This window comes from Chaetodon auriga, chromosome 6 (assembly GCF_051107435.1).
Source record: "Chaetodon auriga isolate fChaAug3 chromosome 6, fChaAug3.hap1, whole genome shotgun sequence".
NCBI classification, from domain to species: Eukaryota; Metazoa; Chordata; class Actinopteri; order Chaetodontiformes; family Chaetodontidae; genus Chaetodon; species Chaetodon auriga.
Window position 1 is genome coordinate 14,182,744 of NC_135079.1, and position 19,159 is coordinate 14,201,902.

The following is a 19,159-nucleotide window of genomic DNA, read 5'->3' on the forward strand; positions in this document are numbered from 1 at the left end:
TGGAGGGGAGCCATGCTCAGGCAGCCAAAAATGTATGTGTGTATAGAGACAGAGAGAGGAGGGCGGGGGTAAACACAAGTGGTCATATTTCACTGCTTTGGAAACAGTGTGCATCCCACTGTGCTCAATCCCCACACATCTGTCCCCACAGCCTTTCCCTCATGTTGTTGTCTTTCTCGTCTCTGCTGTGTTTATCAGTTCAGAGCCTCTCTGAGTGCACCCTCATAGGGCAATAGCTTTGAGGCTTGAACAGATAAACACGAATGCCTCTCTGTCTTGATGAAAGTTGTTTTGGGGAGATGATATGACAGCCAGGTGTTTCCTAGTGGGTGTAGCAGACTGAAGAGACCCTTGTCACTGTGGTGCCAGATTGTTTTCTACACAGTCAAAACATTTCTGTTGAAGAAGATCAGGCATTCAAAACACACATTCAACCCCCTGATTTTAAGTAAGATTTTCACAGTCTCTGTCGAAACAAAGCCTCATCCATGACTCATGTCAGTTCTGTAATAATCACAATTAAGTTTTCCCACAGGACTTGCTCTCTCTGCTTGGGTGGTTTTTCCAACATACACTTAATCCCCTTGGATAATATGGTACTTCCAGGCTGAGGGAGCTGATTGATGACAGTGATAAAGCAGTAGAAACTAGAAGAATGCAGCACAGTTTTTGCTGAAAGATTTAGTCGATCAAGATGGTATTTACTGACAAAAGCTTCACAATCTAGAAATTCCATCAAGAGGACCACTGACAGGAACAAAATGTTGCTCTCACACCCACTTTGTACCCAGTGGGCGTTTGTCTTGTCTGGAAGAAATGGATCAGTGTTACACCCAGCCCGTTGGGTCTATGTGCAGGACACATTCAGGAACTGGTGTCAGAACAAAACTCGGGTGTGAGTGCACAGCTATGCAAGCTGCTCTGTGAGGCTTTTGGCCCATGGTGAGCTAAATGCTAACGTCAGCACGCTTACATGTGCACAATGGTAATGCCAAAATGCTGATGTTAAGCAGGTATAATGTTTATCATGTTCAGCATCTTGGTTTAGCATGTTAGCATGCTAATATTTGCTACTTAGCACTAAACACAAATTATTGCTGAGGCTGATGAGAATGTCATTAGTTCAGCAAGTATTTAACCACAAACCCACTGGACAACCTGATGATGATGAAAAGTCAGCGGATCACCAAAGTTATTACAATTCGCCCTGACGGGGATGTGAGTGTCAGAGCTAGATTTCATGGCAATCCATACAGTTATCAAGACATTTCATTCAAAACCACAATGTCAACCTTGTGGAGGTGCTCAAGGAAAAGTTGAGGTCACTAAATCTGCAGGATTCACCCTCTGGGTTCCACGAATGTCAATGCAGAATTTCCTCTCATCATCTTGATCCATGAAATAGTTTTTAAGATGTTTCAGTCTGGACTGATGGTTCGTCATTGCCATCCCTGGAGTCATGCTGCTCAGCATACTGCAATCTGCAGTGTTATTTTAGGCACTGATTTGTTTTTTCATTATTTGAAAGGTTATGCAAGGTGTGCTTTGCACGTGAATTATTTAAATATTCACACACGTAATTAAACATACTGGAAAATGCTTGCGTTTCATTTCATAACAGCAAAGTTGAGTTGCAAATTCATGTTTTTTAACAACATCTCTGCTGACATCCAGTGGCCATACTCCGTCACAGCAGGATATATATATATATATTTTCTTCTTTTCATTTTTTAAATTATTTTTTGGGGCTTTTTTAGCCTTTATGATAGCAACAGCCAAAGGTACAACAGGAAAGGGGGAGGATATATATATATACACAATAACAACAACAACAACAACAACAAGTCTACTCAATCGTTGTTATATTCAGGTATTGTTACAGCTTATTATAACACCACAGTAACGTGAAATAAACCAAAGGTGCTGGGGTTGTATCATCCTCTCAATACATACTGCTTGAAATACCACCTTTAAACATTCATATGATCTGAGAAAGGCTCACCCTCTGTGCTATCTCTCAGGGACACAGACAGTACAGTGTTCAACCTTTCCCTGAGGCAAACTTTAGTCTTGAAATACTTCTGCTTTTATCTGACAATGAAAACCACTCACAAGCCTGCATCAACCAAAACATTTCTCATGGAGCCAGACGGTAGCTTTAATCACAGGAGCCCTAAAGATATGTGCAGACACACTCCTGCAAGTGTGCCTTTGTGTGCGTGTGTGTGTGCCTAGGCATGCTGGGACAAGTGAGAAAAAGGATGTGGGTTAATCCTCAAAAGGTGAACAGCCGATGTTTGATAGCTAATCCCTTGTCAGACCCCATTAGGTAATTGAACAAATCCTACGTGTGCAAGCTGTGTAGCCAAAGAACACACTCAGACTCTTCTAGTTCTGAACTATATGACATATAGAAATATACATGTACATTAGAAGTATGATTCATGCTGCCAGGATGTAATTTACTGAAGGAAATGACATGTCCTGTTTTGCTCTCTGGTAAACCAACTACAGCCTGAACAAAAGCTATGGACACTCTGACTGCACAGCTTCGATTGCATGACAAACAGTTTATGAAGGTCAAGTGTCTTTGTACCAGACAAATCTCTTGAATTCACTTATGACCCCAGGCTCTCACCTCCAGGTCAGGTTTTTGTCACATCTAATCTGATTGGCTCAGTCTTTGTCCCCAGCCAGGTTAGCCCCGCCTTCAGGCTTTAGCCTCTGAGCTGACATTTATCCCAGGATATACGCCATAAGCTGCTGTCTGCTTTTTAATGTATGTAGTGGGGGTTCAGTGTGTATGTTTGTTTGTGTGTCTGTGAGTGTGTGGCCGGTGTTATCTATTGTTGTCAGTTTGATTATTCCTAAAAGCCTCAGTCTGTCTTTCTGATTGGCGTTTAGTGGCTTCTCAGGGTTTGGGGAATCAGAGATGCTGCTTCCATCACAAGTCAGGAGGATATGGAGACTGACAAACAGGCTGCCGAGGATTTGACAACAACAGGTCAGTAGGCTGAACAAGAGTTTGAACAGTCAGCTTATATGTTTATTTACCTCACGTTTGCAGCAGAGATGATGTTTTAGTGGATGTGACCCCAGATCCTGCTAAGCCACAGATAGAGGAAGAATATAAGTCAGAAGATCTACACAAAGCATTCTCAGTATTAACAGATATCAGGCGACTCTACAGTCAGAATAGCACCTGTCTGCAGAGATAGACCGGGAAAGCTAAAGGGAGCAAACAGACCAGAGGAACATGAAGAGAAGACGACAGTCAGCTGCTATTCTGCTGGTCTGCTCTCTCAAACTGGGGAAAGCCAGGCAGAGACCCACTTAAAGGGGATTTAAGGGAATTACAGGACGGAGTATGTGCACCAGGGTTTGTACATTAGGAGAGCCTTACCTAATTATGATTCTTAAGCAGTGTTGCTATCAAGGCACAAAACTAGCTCTAGCCCACTCTGCCATACTAGGGAGGAGAATATGATCGTGTGTAGTTGACTTTCTTTGTTATTTCTCTCTCTTCACTCAGACAGAACTGGTTCTTAAGAGCTGACTGAGCCCAGGCATGGCCCTCAATGAACTGAAATGGACTTTGTCCCAGGCCAAGGCTCTAGTCTGCCCACTGCTGCTCCTCCTATGTCTGCACACAGCCACAGGTACAGCCACTTCACATTTGTCCATATTAGAGGTCAGGTCTCGGCTGTAATCAGCTGGGATTCTTAAACTCTGCAATTGTGCTTGTATTTAAACAGGAATGTCAGGGTGGGGTGGATGTTTGGATGGTCAGGATATATATGCAACAGTCAGAGAAAATAGCCCTTTGGGAGAAGTTATTGCTGAACTCATGGCTGACACCACAGTGGAGGGGGTTCACTGGAGCCTGGACGGAAACGATGCTGATTGGTTCTTCTTGGATGAGAAAAACATCCGGCTGAACACATCAGCTGACAAGGTCCTCGACCGAGAGGTAAATGAGTCGGGATATGCCCTCATAAACACTGATATGAATGTTGGAGGTGTCTTATGATCAGGAAGCTGTAAATACAATGCATTGTTATGGACTTTATGTGAGTTGAGTCTGCAGGAATGCTTGAAATAGCGTGGAGCCGCAGTGGAGAAGTTGCATCTAAGTTTAGAACAAACTATCAGAGATTGAGCCTTATAGCCTTGTCCTTGGACCGAACACAAGCTCTCTTACCGTCATCCTCTTCCCAGCCAGCTGTCTTACATCATGGCAGCTGGTATAGGGTCAACCAGATTAGCAGTCTCTCTCTCTTTCTGTTTCTCAGTCTATCAACTTCTTCCATCCTATCCTATCCTAACACAACATTTCAACATTTACTACAACTACAAAGATTCAGCTTTACATTTTCATTGAGTATACTTAGCATGTGACCAAGAGGGACCATATTTAGAATTCACCCGCCTCTGGAAATGTTGCTTCTCAACACACTTGATAAAATATTTGAACGTGCATTTCTTGTGCTGTAACCATAAAAGAAAAATAGGAAATTCAGAACAAAAGAACATGGAATATATAAGTTATATATAAGTGCTATGTGCCCACAAAAAGTACAAGAAAGTGCATGTTAGAATATGTTTTTGATTTAGACAAATGTAGGCCAATGTCTATAATGCGCACATGTGAGAGTGGACAGCAAATACAAAGGAAGTTCATGGAGGGTTTATTTTTAGAAAATAGCAGGAAACTATTTTCCTTGTGGAGTGTGGCCCATTCACAAAGTTTTGGTTATCATGATTTAGATAATAAATCAGTTTAAAGCATGTGATCACAGTATTTGTGTTAAAATATTTGATCATATTGTTTGAAGGTCTTCAGCTGTCATTCTCTCATGTCTCTCAGGCTCTGGGTCCTGTCCTCATGGCTGAGTTATCATGTTATGAGGAGGACACCCTTCAGGTATGCTTTGTCCTGTCATTTTACCCATAATGCTTTAGTGTGTCATCCCGCATTCAAAGTTGTGTTTTTTTTTTGTTTTTTTTTGTTGTTGTTGTAGAGTGTTTATAGGATCATGGTGGAGATTCTCAATGAGAATGATAATTCCCCTGTGTTTGCAGAAGACACTGTCCGCTCCATTATTATGAGTGAGGTATGACTCTTTCGCAAAAATATGTACACAAATGTTTGCATGCATACACAAAACATGAGAGGTGAAAGTTGTGATGTGCTTTCTGCCTGTGTGTTTCCCAGCTGACTCCAGCAAACACTACTGTCTTTACTGTCAAGGCCACAGACGCAGATAACGACAAGATCATTTATTCCATTGATCAGACATCAGTGAGTTCTACTCTTTACTCTACTCAGGGTTTCTGCACAAAAAACTCACAAATACACACACTCCCCGCATCATTGTTAATGTGTTTGTGTGTGTGCTCTGCAGCCTGATGCTGAGTACTTCAGGTTTGATCTCCCCAACAGTGGAGAGGTGATTCTGTCCAAGCCTCTAGACTATGAGACCAAAACCCTGCTTACTGTCACCATCCACGCCTCGGTAAGCTATGTGCATCTCATTTTTAACTGTTTTATAGCTGGACTTCTGAGGAAATGTATCCTGACATTCATCTAATCCTGAGAAAATAAAGTTACAATTTGATTCCCGGATGCTCCGATGAACCATACTTCAGTTCATGTATCCACTCATTTCTTCATAAAACATGCTTGACCAATGTAATATCCTCTGTCTGTGTCATCATCTCAGGAAATGAACACTGCTGAGCACTTCAATATCAGCACCAACATCACCATCACCGTCCTGGATGGAGATGACCAGTACCCACAGTTCCTGCCCTGCGTGCTGCTTTTCCAGGATGAGACCAGCCGCATCTGCACCAGCCCCGTGTACACAGTCAATGTCACAGAGGGGGACGAGGTCAGCTGCTAAACTCTCCCTCAGTCACACCCATCTTATAACTGATAACTTATCAATAATGCCACTTTGCATGCTACTGTAAGGTTTAATCTATTTTATATGGCATTGTGTGATTTCCCTTTCATAGTAAAATTCTGACTCAGAAACAATTGTAGAGTTCAGCTGCAAGATCCAGATCATGGGATGCAGTTTCAGATGTCAGAAAGATCTGCTCTGTAGATCAACAAATGCGTGTCATATTGCAGGACATTGTGTTGGACTTCTCTCCTGGTCCCATTCATGCAGTGGATGGAGACAGGGGACTCAGCTCTCCAGTCAGCTATGCCATTCTGTCAGGTATCATACACTCAGATGCAAGTTGATGCTTACAATGTGCTTTGCTTACACATATACATCTGTAACTGTGTTTGTGCGCACGCAAGGAGACGATGATGGACGTTTCCTGATGGACAGAGAGACAGGGGAGATGAAACTGATTCAGGGGGTTATAGACAGACTCACAACTCCAGAGTTGCATCTCCAGGTCATGGTAAGACTCATATATGCAGTGTTAGTGATAGGTTTGAGAGATGTCCATCTCACTGCTCTGTCTTTCTGTTTCTCTGTGTCTTGCAACCAGGCATATCAGGACGACGACCTCAGGAAGTATTCTGTTGCTACAGTGTTGGTCCGAGTTCTGGCAGTGAACCAGTTTTATCCAACGTTCGACATGGCTGAATATCACGGCTTTGTGACTGCAGGAGAGAGTCTTGCCTCTCTGGTCAATACCTATGGCAGCAAAGCCCTGATGTTACATGTACAAGATCAAGACTTTAACCACGTACGCACAATGCTGCACTCCACACACAAAATGCTGAAAGCAGTTCTATGATTTATATTGTTACCCATCACCTTTTCTCCACTAACTGACAGGGTTTCAATCCCATGATCCACTTCACCTTCAGCCCCACATCAAATCACACAGACATCTACCAAATCACACAGGAGGGTTTTCTGATCACCAGGACCAATCAGCTCAAACCAAAGCAGAAACATGTTCTCGAGGTGAGCCTCAGCGAAAACCGAGTGTCATCTTCTGATTGTTTATGTGATTTCACCGAAAAGTCAATTTTTCACATGTAAGGCCAGTGACTACAAATGATGTAAACTTTAGATTATGCTATCTTACATTTGGCATAGTGTTTTCTTTCACTCTTTATTTTTCAAAATAAAAACACAAATAAGATGGCGATGATGTGATAAAAACTCAAAATGCTTTGCAGGTAATGGCTATAGACAAGGAGTCTGGTGATGCTGCCTATGCTACTGTGGTGGTAGAGGTGTTATCTGAATGGCAATCAAGTAAGGACACACACTTACAGGCTTGTATTCACCGCTGACACCTGATGAGCCTGCAGACTGAAACAAACTCTCTGTGTGTCTGTCTCTGTACACTACAGTCCCTCATAGTCCACTGGGAGATGACCGGATGACAGGCTGTACTGTGGGCAAAGCATTATTTCTGAGCATGGTGTTCATGACTGTACTTGGATGTATCTTGTTTATGGTGATATGGCTGAAGAAGAAACACAAGGGAAAGCGCGACCCACTGCAGAGAGGCTGTGTGGCACAGGGCAAACACCCCAATGTGGTGAGAACCTTCATCACTATAATCTGGATTCATATTTATCAAGACTTTTTGCTGAGTAAGTTTGAGTTTCTGACGTATTCTCTACTGCATATATTCCCACAGAGCTTACGGTGGTTCCAGCTGGTGAGTTTTTACTTTACTATTGAAGCTAATATTCATCTTTGTCCTATATTTCCTGTCCCTTTTCTGAATAAACTCTACAACAAACAGTTCAAATCATACAGTTTGAAGTGTGTTTAACACAAGGTCCAACTTACTCCTGTTACTGAAGCTTTCGGACACATCTCATGGCTTTCATGAGAATGTTATGTTTCTAAACCATTTTCATAACCATGGAACTACGCCATCCGCTGATGGAGGCTACAAGATGTGCTTAAAAGCTTTGGAAGCAGCAAGTAAGTTGGACTTGTACTGAGATTTTTTTTTCTCTTTGGCCAAACTGCCTTTTTAAGGTCCAGATTACCTTTTAGCTCAAGCACTTCATAAGTCTGTCAATTACTCACATTGTAATGAATTCACTTACTCCCACTCACTAAATGTTAGACTTCTTGTTAGAAGGCCTGGCAATTCCTACATGTCAAACTGAACCAGGATCATTCACTAACCTCCTCACCACCATATAATAGTGCTTTACTTTTTCCCAATATTGACCTGATGACCATGGTTGCTTTTCAGTTGGGTCACCGTAATGCCATGCCACACATGGAGGAAGTACCCTACAACAATGAAGAATATGGGACCTACAATCCTTCGTTCAGCTTCTCAGACAAACCTGGCCTCTACACCCAGCAAGATCTCCCCAGCTGCCAAGGACCTGTTCCACCAAAAACGACTGCTGCACCTGATGCCAGCTTCGTCCCCACCGAACCAGTGCACAGCCCTGTGATCCTCAATAATAATGCTTCTACACCAACCAAAAGCTTCTCCAGCTCACCCACCCTTCACCCAGCCACTAGGGATGTGAGTCCCACACATATGGCTCAAGCTGCTGCTCCATCCAAAGAAAACCCTGGCTCACCAACTGACACATACCCAGACCTTACTGGTTCTAGCCCCACAACCCATGATGCCACAAACACCCCATTGTCCCCCTATCCTGATTCACAAACCACACAAACAACAACCAACAATGACCCTGTCACCAGTCCTTCCTCTCAATCCAGTATTCCATGTAGTCGTACCCGAATTGCTTCAGCAGAAATAGACAAACCCTTCTGCAAACCTCATGTGAAGACACCCCCATATTCACCTTTACAGTCCTCACCCCTTTCCAAGCAGATGGAGACACCCCCACCCACCCCAGACCATGCACCTTTGAAAGCCAAGCTGGTACATATAGATACATCCTCCCTTGATACACCCCTAGTAACACCAGAGCGAACATCTATGACTCCAAGCACAGAAGTAGACCAACCCTCAACGTCACTGGACCAAACAGAAGACCACCAGTCAGAATACCCCAGTGGGGCTGCAGATGCAGGTAGTCCACCTCTGGACAGAAGACCCTCGACGAACTCAGGAAATACACAAGACTGCCGCGAGGCGGGGGAGGCGGATGATGATGGTTTTCTGGGAGATGAAGATGCAGACAAGAACAGTGAGGGTGAGGATGAGTTAGAGCCAGACGAAGAAGAGCTGCTGAGAGTGTTGGCTCGTTGTAACCCCATTTTTATCTCGTTTAGTAAGTGATGTCTCTGCAATATCGCAGGCACTGAAAGTGATGGGATGGATGACAGAGAATGGAGGAGGTAACGTGAAGATGGATGACACAGACAGTCAACAGCGGACATGTCATTGAAAGACAGAAACACTGCAGTCTGGTTCTGCTTGTGCTGTAGGTACTGCTGAGACACGTAAGAGGACAGAATACATACATGAGGTATACAGCACATCGGCCACAGGATGGAGGAAGGAAGATATGTATATGTTCACACGCTGTATAATATGTAAAACTAAACATTTAATAACACACAATTATAACACATACTGTTGTTGTATTTATACCATATAGATACTAGATGACAGGAATGCATGACCTTAACGCACAAAGCACGGTTAAAGAATCCACTCCTTTAATGAAATTAATCAGTATGAATTATGAATCAACTTTTCAAGGACGCACCATTCATTGCGAGGTTAGTACAAGTAAACAGTGTGAATGAATCAGTCATGAATCAAATATATTGTCTGCAAACGTTTACGAATAATAATGAGATTGTGTGTGTTTTCTAAAGATAAATCCACATGAAATCACGTCGTGGAGAAAGCAAAATGCCTGCTTTGACATTGCAGGAATGCTTGACCTTTTTTTTAACTCATAGGGAAAAGTGCAGCAGCGGTTTGTGCCCTGTGTGATGTCGTGCAGATTTATCCTTTGAGTAGCTGCAGAGTGCTTTATGTTCAATACTCTCACATAGTGTACTACAGCATCAGTTCTTTTGTTTTGCCCACTCTACAAGCTGCCTCGGTTTTTTCTTTGAATGTGAGTAAAGGTGTTGTCTACCTGAATCAGTGAGCCAGGAGTTGTTATTAAAGAGGACTTATGGGCAGGGGCTGGCCTTGAAGACTCATCCAACCATCTGGATGAAATTTTAGTTTTGCCCATTTCCCAACTTCATCTGACAGCATTTCTTGTGGTGCCATGACACTGTTCTGATGACTCATTATTCTGAAACCCGAATATCCAATTGGATTGAAAGCTCATTTGTCTGACATTGGTGGGAGTTTTGTCCTTCATATACTATCTTTCTGGATTTACATCAAATGACATATTGAATCCCAACCCCAACCTGGCACTAAGAGACCAAGAGCAAAAAACTACTGGGAGACAGAATGTGTTTTCCGGATAATAGGCTGTCAAACAAATGGGTTTTTGGTCCAATGGGACATTTTTTTTTTTTTGGAGAATTGGGATTTTGGAATAATGGGTTTTTTAAAATATTGTCAAGTATTTAGAGATAGATGTTTGGCTCGGTGATTCAAACGTAGGCTGAAAGCTAATACATCAGATCCACAAACTGGGGCTTAGGCACAGCGACGCTTTAAGCTAATGCTGAAACTCTCCCAATCACAATGCTAACAATGCCGATGTTGGATAGGTATAATGTTTACCATTACAACCAATTCCCATCTTAATTTAGCTCGCTAGTATGCTAACATAACATTTGCTCATTAACACTAAACACAAAGTACAACTGAGGCTGATGGGAATGTCATTAAAGTAGTATCAACTCATAAACTGAAGAATTGGACAGATTGAAATTATGATGTAATGGTGGCACTAGACAAACAGTTAAGGGATCACCAGAGGGTAAAAAACAGAAAAGGAATTTGGCCCTTAAGTGCTTCAGTGAAGCTCCTAAAAGACCAATTTAATAAAAAAAACAAACAAAAACATTCATGTCCATCAAATCATATTTGAGTAAATTAAAAAGTTGTTTCTGACATGCTGAGATGTAAATGGGTAAGAAAAAGCTCCCCCAAGCTTCAGCTGGTTGATATGTAAAGGATAGCAGTGACATACCTGAGAAATGTACCACACACATTAAATATGTATTCTGTTATGTGCTTTGACTGTCTGTAAAAGGGTAAAATTGCCAATATTTGATTTACTGTGGGGAGATTAGGGGGCAAATGATTCTGCTGAAAGAGATGCTGAGAGGAAAAAGTTCTGAGACAACAATCCAGAGGTCAATGGGTCAACAGCCAGAAGGAAACCAGGAAACAGAGCATTTCCTAAAAAGCAAGAAAGCTAGGGAAAAAAACGGTGATAGTTAAAATTTTCAACTTCTGCTTCATACTACGTGAGATCATTTTAACTACAAATGACTGCTTTCCCAGGCACAGCTTGTGAGATCAGCTTGGCTACGATGCCTGATTAACGTCTCATCACTTGTAGTAGCAGCGGTCACAACAGCTGACAGCCAGAGCATCCGATCAAAACATACAGCAGACTGAAAGCTCCAATTTTCTTTGTTTTTATTGAGACATTCTTCTCAATCACAAAAACTGGACCTGATTGTTAGAGTGCTCTGTTTGCAGACCAACAACTTATTTACAGTAAAGTCACTAGTGAAAGGGTGGTCACTGCAGTGAGCATGTAAAAAAACATTATCATATACGTTATAGCATACCATAAAAAGTATCAACAGTGGTTATAAATGGTGATAGTCTTAATATAAGCATAACAAACATAATTAGGAGGGCAAAGTGTTTGTCAGGGGGGATTTTTTTTTTCCAAAACCGCTTACAAAACAGGTCAATTATCTTAGCTTAGCACACAAATGAGTTAGTTCAGCTGAATCAAACAAGACATAACATCAAAAAAGGGGGAAGTCTGTCATTAAGAATACAAGTAATATATGTACACACGCAGATTCACACGCACACAAACACACACACAATATTGAGGTGATGAGAAAGGAGACAGGAGACAGCTTTGAGAACAAAGCATCCATCCGTCTCTAAATTCATCGTGTTTCCTTCAGCTAACACACAGCACAGCCCGTCCTTAGGTAGGAGCCACAGCTCGTGTTAACATGGATGCTATGGGGACCAGTATGGCAAACAGTGTGGTCCCACTGATGTTACTGTATTGCACTAGTCCAAATAGTCTTCATCGTCACTGGAATTCAATATTAACTCCTCGTTCCAAACATCTCCAGCATTACCATATTATGATCAATAAAGACATGAAAACAAAGTACAAGTGGGCCTGATTACATGGTTAGACAGAGGAGTAGAACAAATTCTACTGACTAGAAATCAGCTTTACTCTTCACAGTCCAGTGCATTGCAAGAAAAAGAAATGGTACGATAAACTGTTTGTATACTGGAAGCCTCAACTTGTTCTATCAGGGTAACGAAACATGGCTATCTCTTAAAATCATCCTTTCAAAGAAAAAAAAAAAAAAAAAAAAAATCATCTAACACTGTTTGTCCTTTGCCTGACCTGGAAAAGGCAAGTGTAGTGTGTGGAAGCAGAGCAAAGGCTGGCGATACATCCCAATCTTATGCACGACTGAGCACGAGGACACACTGGCCAAGCATGTACACGTTCGAGTGTTAGTGTGTGTACAACGGGACACATTCAAGAAATCAAATAAATTATTGTCCGTGGTGTCGGATTAGACGAGCTCGTGATGTTTGAGATCTCCCATCCACTGTCAGAGGAGTAAGGTGGTACAAAACAATGAACACAGAGTCTTTGGAGGCAGGCGGATGTTTAGAACTCGTCGTGTCGAGTCAGAGCCTCTCCAAAGTCGGTCGCCTGGCTGCCCACGAACAGGTCGTACTTATCCACGATTTCTGCCTTGGTCAGACGGCCATCCTGATGGAGGGAGAGTAACAGTCATGAGAAGTCTTTTATTTCTGGCAGGACAAACTTTTTTTTTAAACTATTCCCAAAAAAAGGAGCTACGTCATGCTGTTACTATGTATTACCAAAGTATTTGGCATCTCTTGTGGTTTGCACCTGCGTCACTGGGTGAAATAAATAAAGGAGATATCTTTTCTCTTAATTACACAATAAACATATCCCAAAGGGCTACAATACTGGCAAGGCTTAAATAAAAGCCTGTATCTCTTGCGTTCATCATGCTTTGTTAAAGCTGTAATTAAGTCAGATCCAAAGTGTTAAAAAGCCCTCCAAAAAACCTGCAGTGAGACTGACTCAGTGTTGGCTAACAACTTGTTTATATTACACGCCTGGGACAACAAGACGTGAGGCTACACTGGAAGGTTTTCACAGTGAAGCAGCTGCAGGTGTGTAACAAGCAGACATTTTGACTGAGTTGTTGACAGCAAACTCATTATTATTACTAGACATTCATAATTTTCTTTGTGCCTTCCATTGCATTGAGGAAATCTATGACAAATCACAAATTCTCTCATTATTTTTTAGTCCTGCAGTAAAATCATTCAGACTCATGTGTCGACTGTATAAGCACGTTTCTGAGTTGATTTGTGCTTTCAAACACACACTTCCTCTTCCCCCCAACATTCAGCGAATGACACAGGAAGTAAAATTCATGAAAACAATGCTTTTCTGTTCAAATTTGAAGTTTTGCAGTTCGTACTTTGTCTGCATCTGACTCATAGACCAGATGTTTGGCCTCGGCTTCAGCGTGGTCGTAGTCGCTGGGCAGGATCCAGTCTCTGGTCTCATCCTTGTCCATCTTCCCGTCTTTGTTTTTGTCTCTAAATTCAGTGAACTGTTCCCTCTCCGTCTTCACCCACTCAGGTTCTGTGGCATCTCCCTCCTGGTTGTACATGTCACCTACAGCACCGAAAGTTAGGCAGAGGCTGAGTGAGGCGGTTGATGACGTTGCTTCTTTGTAAAAGCACTTGTAATATTTGTGGTGACAAACATTTCATAAAGGTTCTTCAAACTGGTTCCTCAAAAATGTACCAATACTCATGCTCTTACTCTTTCCAACTTCTGTATCTGTCTTGGTTTGCCACCAATAATAACCCAAAATTGTGTGTTACACACTGGTGATGCTTATATGACAATGGGGTATAAGAACTCACCGATGTACTCGTCTAAATCAATTAAACCGTCTCCATTCTTGTCTATGTCTTCCATAGTTTCCTATAGGAGGAAAACAGACATAGGGCAGTGAGAGGGGATGATATATTGTTAGTGTCATAATTTAACATCTGTGTGAGTGTGTGTGTGTATGTGTGCGTTTGCTCACCAGCACTACAATATCCTTCATGTGCTCGTACTCCTCAGGGTGAAGGAAGGCTGTGAACTCCTCCTTGTTGGCTTTCATGTCATTATCTTGGTCGGCCATCTTGAATCTCCTCTCATCACGAGCCATCATCTGCCTGTAGCTGAAGCCATCATCGGGGTCGGGGTCATCTGCAAGTCACAGCGTTGTATGTTGTGTGTAAAGTAAATGTGTGTCCGCGTCTGTGCAGCATATAGGTAATACTTAAGGGACGTATCAAATATATACAATAAAAATTTTCTGCAAATGTACCAAGAATATATCCGTAGGTGGCGTTCTTGTACTCCTCCCAGGACACCACTTCATCCCCGTTGAGGTCGTGGCTCTTCCACTGTCGATCCACATCATCGTAGATCCACCTCTTCTGAGAATGCTTGATCCACTTCTTCATCTCCTCAGCCGTCACATAGCCGTCCTTATCCTCGTCTATACGTTCAACCAACATGCTGCAGAGAAATGTTAGCAAACATTCAGCTTGTTCCCTCACATTAGTTGGTGCTCTCACCTTAGATGAACTTTGCTCCACCCTGAGGTGGAACTAGGTCACTACCACAGTGATGCAACAAGTGTATTATCACTATGGCTGTTAAAGAGTATCCCCAGCATTTCAAGAACAAGTACGCACAATCCCCCCTGAGATGTTTTCTTACCCGAGCCTCTCCTTGCTCTCCTCTGGTGTGAGCTGGTCGAAGGTCTTGGCCTCCTCTTGTCCCAGAAAGGCTTCGTGGTCATAGTCAAAGTTCTCTGTGTCGACGTGCTCTCGGTTGCTGAGGGGTTCATCGTGGTGAACACGGTCCTTTTTCTCCGTGGGCTTACTGGTGGCGTAAACCACGCAGAGGGCAAAACACATGACAAGTGGCCGCAGCTCCATCCTGCGATATGTACAAACACTGTCCGTGTGAGGGGGTAAAAAGAAGACACCAGAAAGCTGCGGTTATTACTCAAACAGGACATTCAGGTGCAAAACGTTTTTTTTTTATTGCAAGTATGTCTAAGTTTACAGTGCACTTTTCAGTCAGTGCCATTCTCAGCTCTGAACTCAGGGCGACTTGACGTTGCACATGCCATTGTATGACTCAGTGCAAGCAAATACTCTGACTCTGAGAGGATAATCTGTCCCAGCTGATGCAATCCCTCATTTGTTCTGGTTCTGGTACTTTGTAGAAGTTTACAATGCATACGTTGTATTACCACCAGCTCAACAATTCGCAAAACATTATCATCCATACCTGACAATTTATAGAATTACTGAATATTATCATATTAGATTCAAATTGTAGACTACTCTCAGTGGTCAGTTTATTAGGCCACGTAGCTTAAACTAGTGCAGTCTAATACACCGGTCCAGTAATTAAGTCTGAGCTTCAAAAGTTGAAGTTATGTTTAAACTTTAAAGACGCGTTGATTCATGTTTTATGTCATTTTGGAGACCCGGTGAATTCTAAGCTACTGTAGTTCACTGAAATGTCTTCATAATATTAAGTCTCTTCTACCTAATATCTAAACCAGTTTCAACTAGCACCGAATATTGAAACCTGTTGTACATTAGTTTTACTTTCGTGTTTACATTTTCTCAAAATTCTCTCAAATAGAAAAATCACCAGCAAGCTAAGATCCATGTAAAGAGAATGCAATGTCACGATAGGTAGTATAGCAGAAAACATAATGCAGTATTCGGAGAAAAAAAAATCTATATTTTAAGATATTTAACTATCTTACTGGATGACGTTCACCGCTATCTTGGTTGGTTTAGTGTGATACAGCACAGCGTCCGTGCTTTCACTTTTGCACATCTAGACATATCATATCTCGCCATAGTCGTTGTATTACAAGTCAGGCACAGTTTGCATCTGTTATTTCCAATTAGTGACCGTAACCATCCAAATCCAAGGTTAGAAACCAACATTAGACTGGCTAACCTAGCGTACCATTAGTTTTACCTGCTCACCCGCAATTTCACTCGTCCAATGAAGATAAACAAGCAACTACCTAACTGTCCGTGTTACGTCTTTCTAAACACTTAACTACAGGAGAAACAAATCTAATTTGTTCTTTTGGATTTTAAAGCTGAATTGATGAAGGAAACTCACCGGTGTCTTCAGGGAAGTTCTTCGATGCAGTTTAAGACCCTCCCCTCGGAAACACACCCATACACTTCCTGTGCTAAAACGACAACCGACCAATCACGCTCCGACAAGGCGAGTGCGATGTCGCTCGCTCATTGGTCTACTTCAAGGGAACATCGATGATTGGATTGGCCGAGAACCGCCACGTCCTCAAAGTCAACAAACTTGTTTCATTCATAAAAGTGACTCCACGGTGTCTGGGACAGGTACGTAAGCTGCACAATAGCAACCCGAGACCACTACTTTCCTCTGATTATTCAAATGAAACAACCCAATACAAATCTTTTAATTACTTTACAGTTCTTGAAAACATAAAACCATTTTTGGTTTGTGACAAAATGCAAAGTCATACACATCTTTTGTGGCAGAAATCCTGCAAAAACAGAACAAAAAAGGACACAAACCAACACTCAGACAATAAAGATTGTTTTAATGAAGATCTTTTCACAGAGCCCAATTCATTTAGCTAACAAATAAAAAGTCTGTACTTCTTCAAATCAATGGTCAAAGAATTGCTGATAAAACCAATTTATCCCTAATCAGAAACATATGAGCTGCGTATTTTTAGGTGAAGTATTCTTCTCACTTCTTTAACGTATACGTGGCTCATGCTCCAATGAGCACAACTCTACTACAACCTTGCAGCTCAAGCAGAGTTTTCTCCCTCTGCTGGTTAAATATTCATAATGATCACCCACCACATTTCTGTAACTGCCCTTACCAAGACCCCTCCAATGTGCATCTGAAAGGAATGGAGTGACACAATGAGTCTTTTCTCTTTAGGCATCCTTTAGTCATATTTACGTTGTTTATCAAATATTACATTAACTGTGACACATTGTGCAAGTCTTACAGTTACATACACCTCTCTTCATTGCTGAACTGCACAAATCCAACAGTCTAAACTGTCTGTTTCAGACAGAGTCCCTCACAGCTTCACACATGCTAGTGTTTCTACGCTTGTTTAGGGAGTTCTCAGCCCACTGCTGAGCCTTTCAACTCTGTGTTGTCCTTCTGTAGATCTGTCTCTCCCTGTTGGTTGGTATTTTCTTCTTGATTGGACTGGCAGGTTGTGTCCATCTGTTCACCACTATCACCACTTCCTGCTGGGACAAAACACAAAGGCATTTTTAGGGTTTTAACATTGCTGTGCAAAGTTGATTCTTTGTCAAGATGCATAACATAAAAATGGAGTTGCTTCAAGTATGTGTGTCATAAAATACAGATCATAACTGTATTAGAAGAAAGAGGTCACAACAGGTTTTGCACCATGGTGAGTTCAGCTGTTCTGGCTGACCTGTGCTGGTTTCGCCGTCTTTCTTGTCTGTGAGGAAGATTCGTTGCATCATCAGTTTCTTCACAGTGTGGCACATGTACTTCAGCTCCGGACCACTGTCTGCTTTTCCTGCAGATATGTACATATCAAAACAGGCAGTAAGCAAAATAAATAAAGAAATAAATATAACTGAAACACAACAGTAAACACTGAGTATTTATATGGAAACCCTTACGTTTCTCTGGTCCCTCCTCGAACAGCACACAAGTTCCCAGTGCGTCTTTGAAGAGGGAAGGACAACAATTAAAATTTCTGCTTAGCATTTACTTTTCATGATAAAATCTATGATAGTTCATGTAGATTCTTCAATAGCCAGCATCACTATGACTAATCATGCTTGTTAAAAAAATATGCCTCTATTTCCACACCATCTGTTACAAAATCAGATATTATCTGTAGACACTGAAGGCACAGTTTTGGCCACTCATCATGACTGAAACCACAAACATCTATTGCAGGCAGCAGTGACAGTGTTAGGAAATATCTCTGTGGAGGTTGTGTAAATTCACGTTTCCAACATGACAACTCGTTTTACAAAGAAGCAAAAAAGGAGAGTGTAATGTATTTTAGCAGCAGGCTAAAGTCAGTAAAGCCACATTTTACCTTCATATTCCCCTGCAAACACGTACTGGCCAACCTGCATCATGGGCTTCTCACTGTCAATATCCTGCAACACATGGGCAAAACTAGTTCAGCAAATGCTGCAGTGGCACACCTATTGTGGATGTGGATGTTGTGCATGATGGCCGGACTCTCTTTCTTCACCAAAAAGCATTAATATCCAAAACTCACAAGTATCTTGCATGTGCCCCGACACTTGGACAGGAAGTCATTGTTGATTATACCAGAGAGCTCCACCACAACAAGCTGCTCCTAAACACGTGAAAAGAAAACAGTTTTCTTTAATGATTGAAATGTAAACTTTTCAACAGTCAATAAGAGCATAATTATAATAGCGTTAATTACTGTATTTCTCGTGCACAACTTTTAGTCAGAAAATGAATGAATTAACGTGATCTCAGGGATTCCCACACACGTTCATCATGAAATCAATATTAATCACGTTTCACGCTTAAACCCAAACCCCTATTTAATGGGAAATTTATCCCCAAAACTCCCATTTGAACGGCTATAGTTAAAACAGCAACTAACGTTTATTTACAATTGGTCCTTCCAATCCTGTCAGGATCCCTCAGGCTAACAGAAACATGCTAGCCACATGAAGCTAACGCTGGCATCGTTATGCTGTAAACTGTAATCCGCTGATTTTGTTTCGTACCTCCTCTTCCCATTCATCGTCCATGTTGAACGTCCTGGAATAAAGAGGGATGATAAAGACAACCGTAATTAATCTCTTCTCTAAGTTTTATGAAGGAAATCCCCCATCTCTTTCTGCTAATAATTGTTTTGACAACTTCCGCGAATGTACGGTGCCCGAC

The 19,159-nt window shown here is 41.8% G+C and overlaps 3 protein-coding genes across 6 annotated transcripts; 1 reads left to right on the top strand and 2 right to left on the bottom strand.

Annotated features, from left to right (window-relative positions):
* The first annotated feature begins 2,888 nt into the window (after positions 1-2,888).
* LOC143322230 (cadherin-related family member 5) lies at positions 2,889-9,386 on the top strand. 2 transcript variants are annotated; one of them, XM_076733279.1, is made up of 17 exons: positions 2,889-3,004; positions 3,533-3,659; positions 3,756-3,970; positions 4,868-4,924; positions 5,022-5,114; positions 5,216-5,302; positions 5,406-5,516; positions 5,724-5,894; positions 6,140-6,230; positions 6,317-6,423; positions 6,514-6,714; positions 6,807-6,938; positions 7,157-7,235; positions 7,334-7,524; positions 7,627-7,647; positions 8,200-9,127; positions 9,233-9,386. In XM_076733279.1, exons 2-17 carry the CDS (start codon positions 3,569-3,571, stop codon positions 9,274-9,276), a joined length of 2,619 nt encoding a protein of 872 aa, XP_076589394.1. In that variant the 5' UTR covers positions 2,889-3,004; positions 3,533-3,568; the 3' UTR covers positions 9,277-9,386. The 2 variants fall into 2 exon arrangements, with proteins under 2 accessions (XP_076589394.1, XP_076589393.1); XM_076733278.1 differs by having other exon boundaries at positions 8,200-9,336.
* Positions 9,387-11,485: 2,099 nt separating this feature from the next.
* Positions 11,486-16,417, bottom strand: calub (calumenin b). 2 transcript variants are annotated; one of them, XM_076733281.1, is made up of 7 exons: positions 16,349-16,417; positions 14,909-15,148; positions 14,511-14,704; positions 14,223-14,389; positions 14,056-14,116; positions 13,602-13,801; positions 11,486-12,853 (listed from the first exon to the last, which is right to left on the bottom strand). In XM_076733281.1, the coding sequence occupies exons 2-7, from the start codon at positions 15,127-15,129 to the stop codon at positions 12,749-12,751; spliced, it is 948 nt and encodes a 315-aa protein (XP_076589396.1). In that variant the 5' UTR covers positions 15,130-15,148; positions 16,349-16,417; the 3' UTR covers positions 11,486-12,748. The 2 variants fall into 2 exon arrangements, with proteins under 2 accessions (XP_076589396.1, XP_076589397.1); XM_076733282.1 differs by lacking the exon at positions 16,349-16,417 and adding an exon at positions 16,199-16,346.
* Positions 16,418-16,794: 377 nt separating this feature from the next.
* On the bottom strand, positions 16,795-19,159 carry gtf3c6 (general transcription factor IIIC, polypeptide 6, alpha). 2 transcript variants are annotated; one of them, XM_076733287.1, is made up of 6 exons: positions 19,000-19,159; positions 18,513-18,593; positions 18,324-18,387; positions 17,896-17,940; positions 17,682-17,789; positions 16,795-17,487 (listed from the first exon to the last, which is right to left on the bottom strand). In XM_076733287.1, the coding sequence occupies exons 1-6, from the start codon at positions 19,021-19,023 to the stop codon at positions 17,360-17,362; spliced, it is 450 nt and encodes a 149-aa protein (XP_076589402.1). In that variant the 5' UTR covers positions 19,024-19,159; the 3' UTR covers positions 16,795-17,359. The 2 variants fall into 2 exon arrangements, with proteins under 2 accessions (XP_076589402.1, XP_076589401.1); XM_076733286.1 differs by having other exon boundaries at positions 16,795-17,490.

Bases quoted from the DNA above. Each gene is read 5' to 3' on its own strand.
- LOC143322230 (XM_076733278.1), top strand. From the start codon at position 3,569: ATGGCCCTCAATGAACTGAAATGGACTTTGTCCCAGGCCAAGGCTCTA. The intron at 5,895-6,139 runs GTCAGCTGCTAA...GTCATATTGCAG, and splicing joins ATGTCACAGAGGGGGACGAG to GACATTGTGTTGGACTTCTC. The intron at 6,939-7,156 runs GTGAGCCTCAGC...AATGCTTTGCAG, and splicing joins AGCAGAAACATGTTCTCGAG to GTAATGGCTATAGACAAGGA.
- calub (XM_076733281.1), bottom strand. From the start codon at position 15,129: ATGGAGCTGCGGCCACTTGTCATGTGTTTTGCCCTCTGCGTGGTTTAC. The intron at 14,390-14,510 runs GTACATTTGCAG...TGTGACTTGCAG, and splicing joins CACCTACGGATATATTCTTG to ATGACCCCGACCCCGATGAT. The intron at 13,802-14,055 runs GTGAGTTCTTAT...TCGGTGCTGTAG, and splicing joins TGATTTAGACGAGTACATCG to GTGACATGTACAACCAGGAG.
- gtf3c6 (XM_076733286.1), bottom strand. From the start codon at position 19,023: ATGGACGATGAATGGGAAGAGGAG. The intron at 17,941-18,323 runs GTAAAATGTGGC...CCCTCTTCAAAG, and splicing joins GTTTGCAGGGGAATATGAAG to ACGCACTGGGAACTTGTGTG. The intron at 17,790-17,895 runs GTAAGGGTTTCC...ACATATCTGCAG, and splicing joins CGAGGAGGGACCAGAGAAAC to GAAAAGCAGACAGTGGTCCG.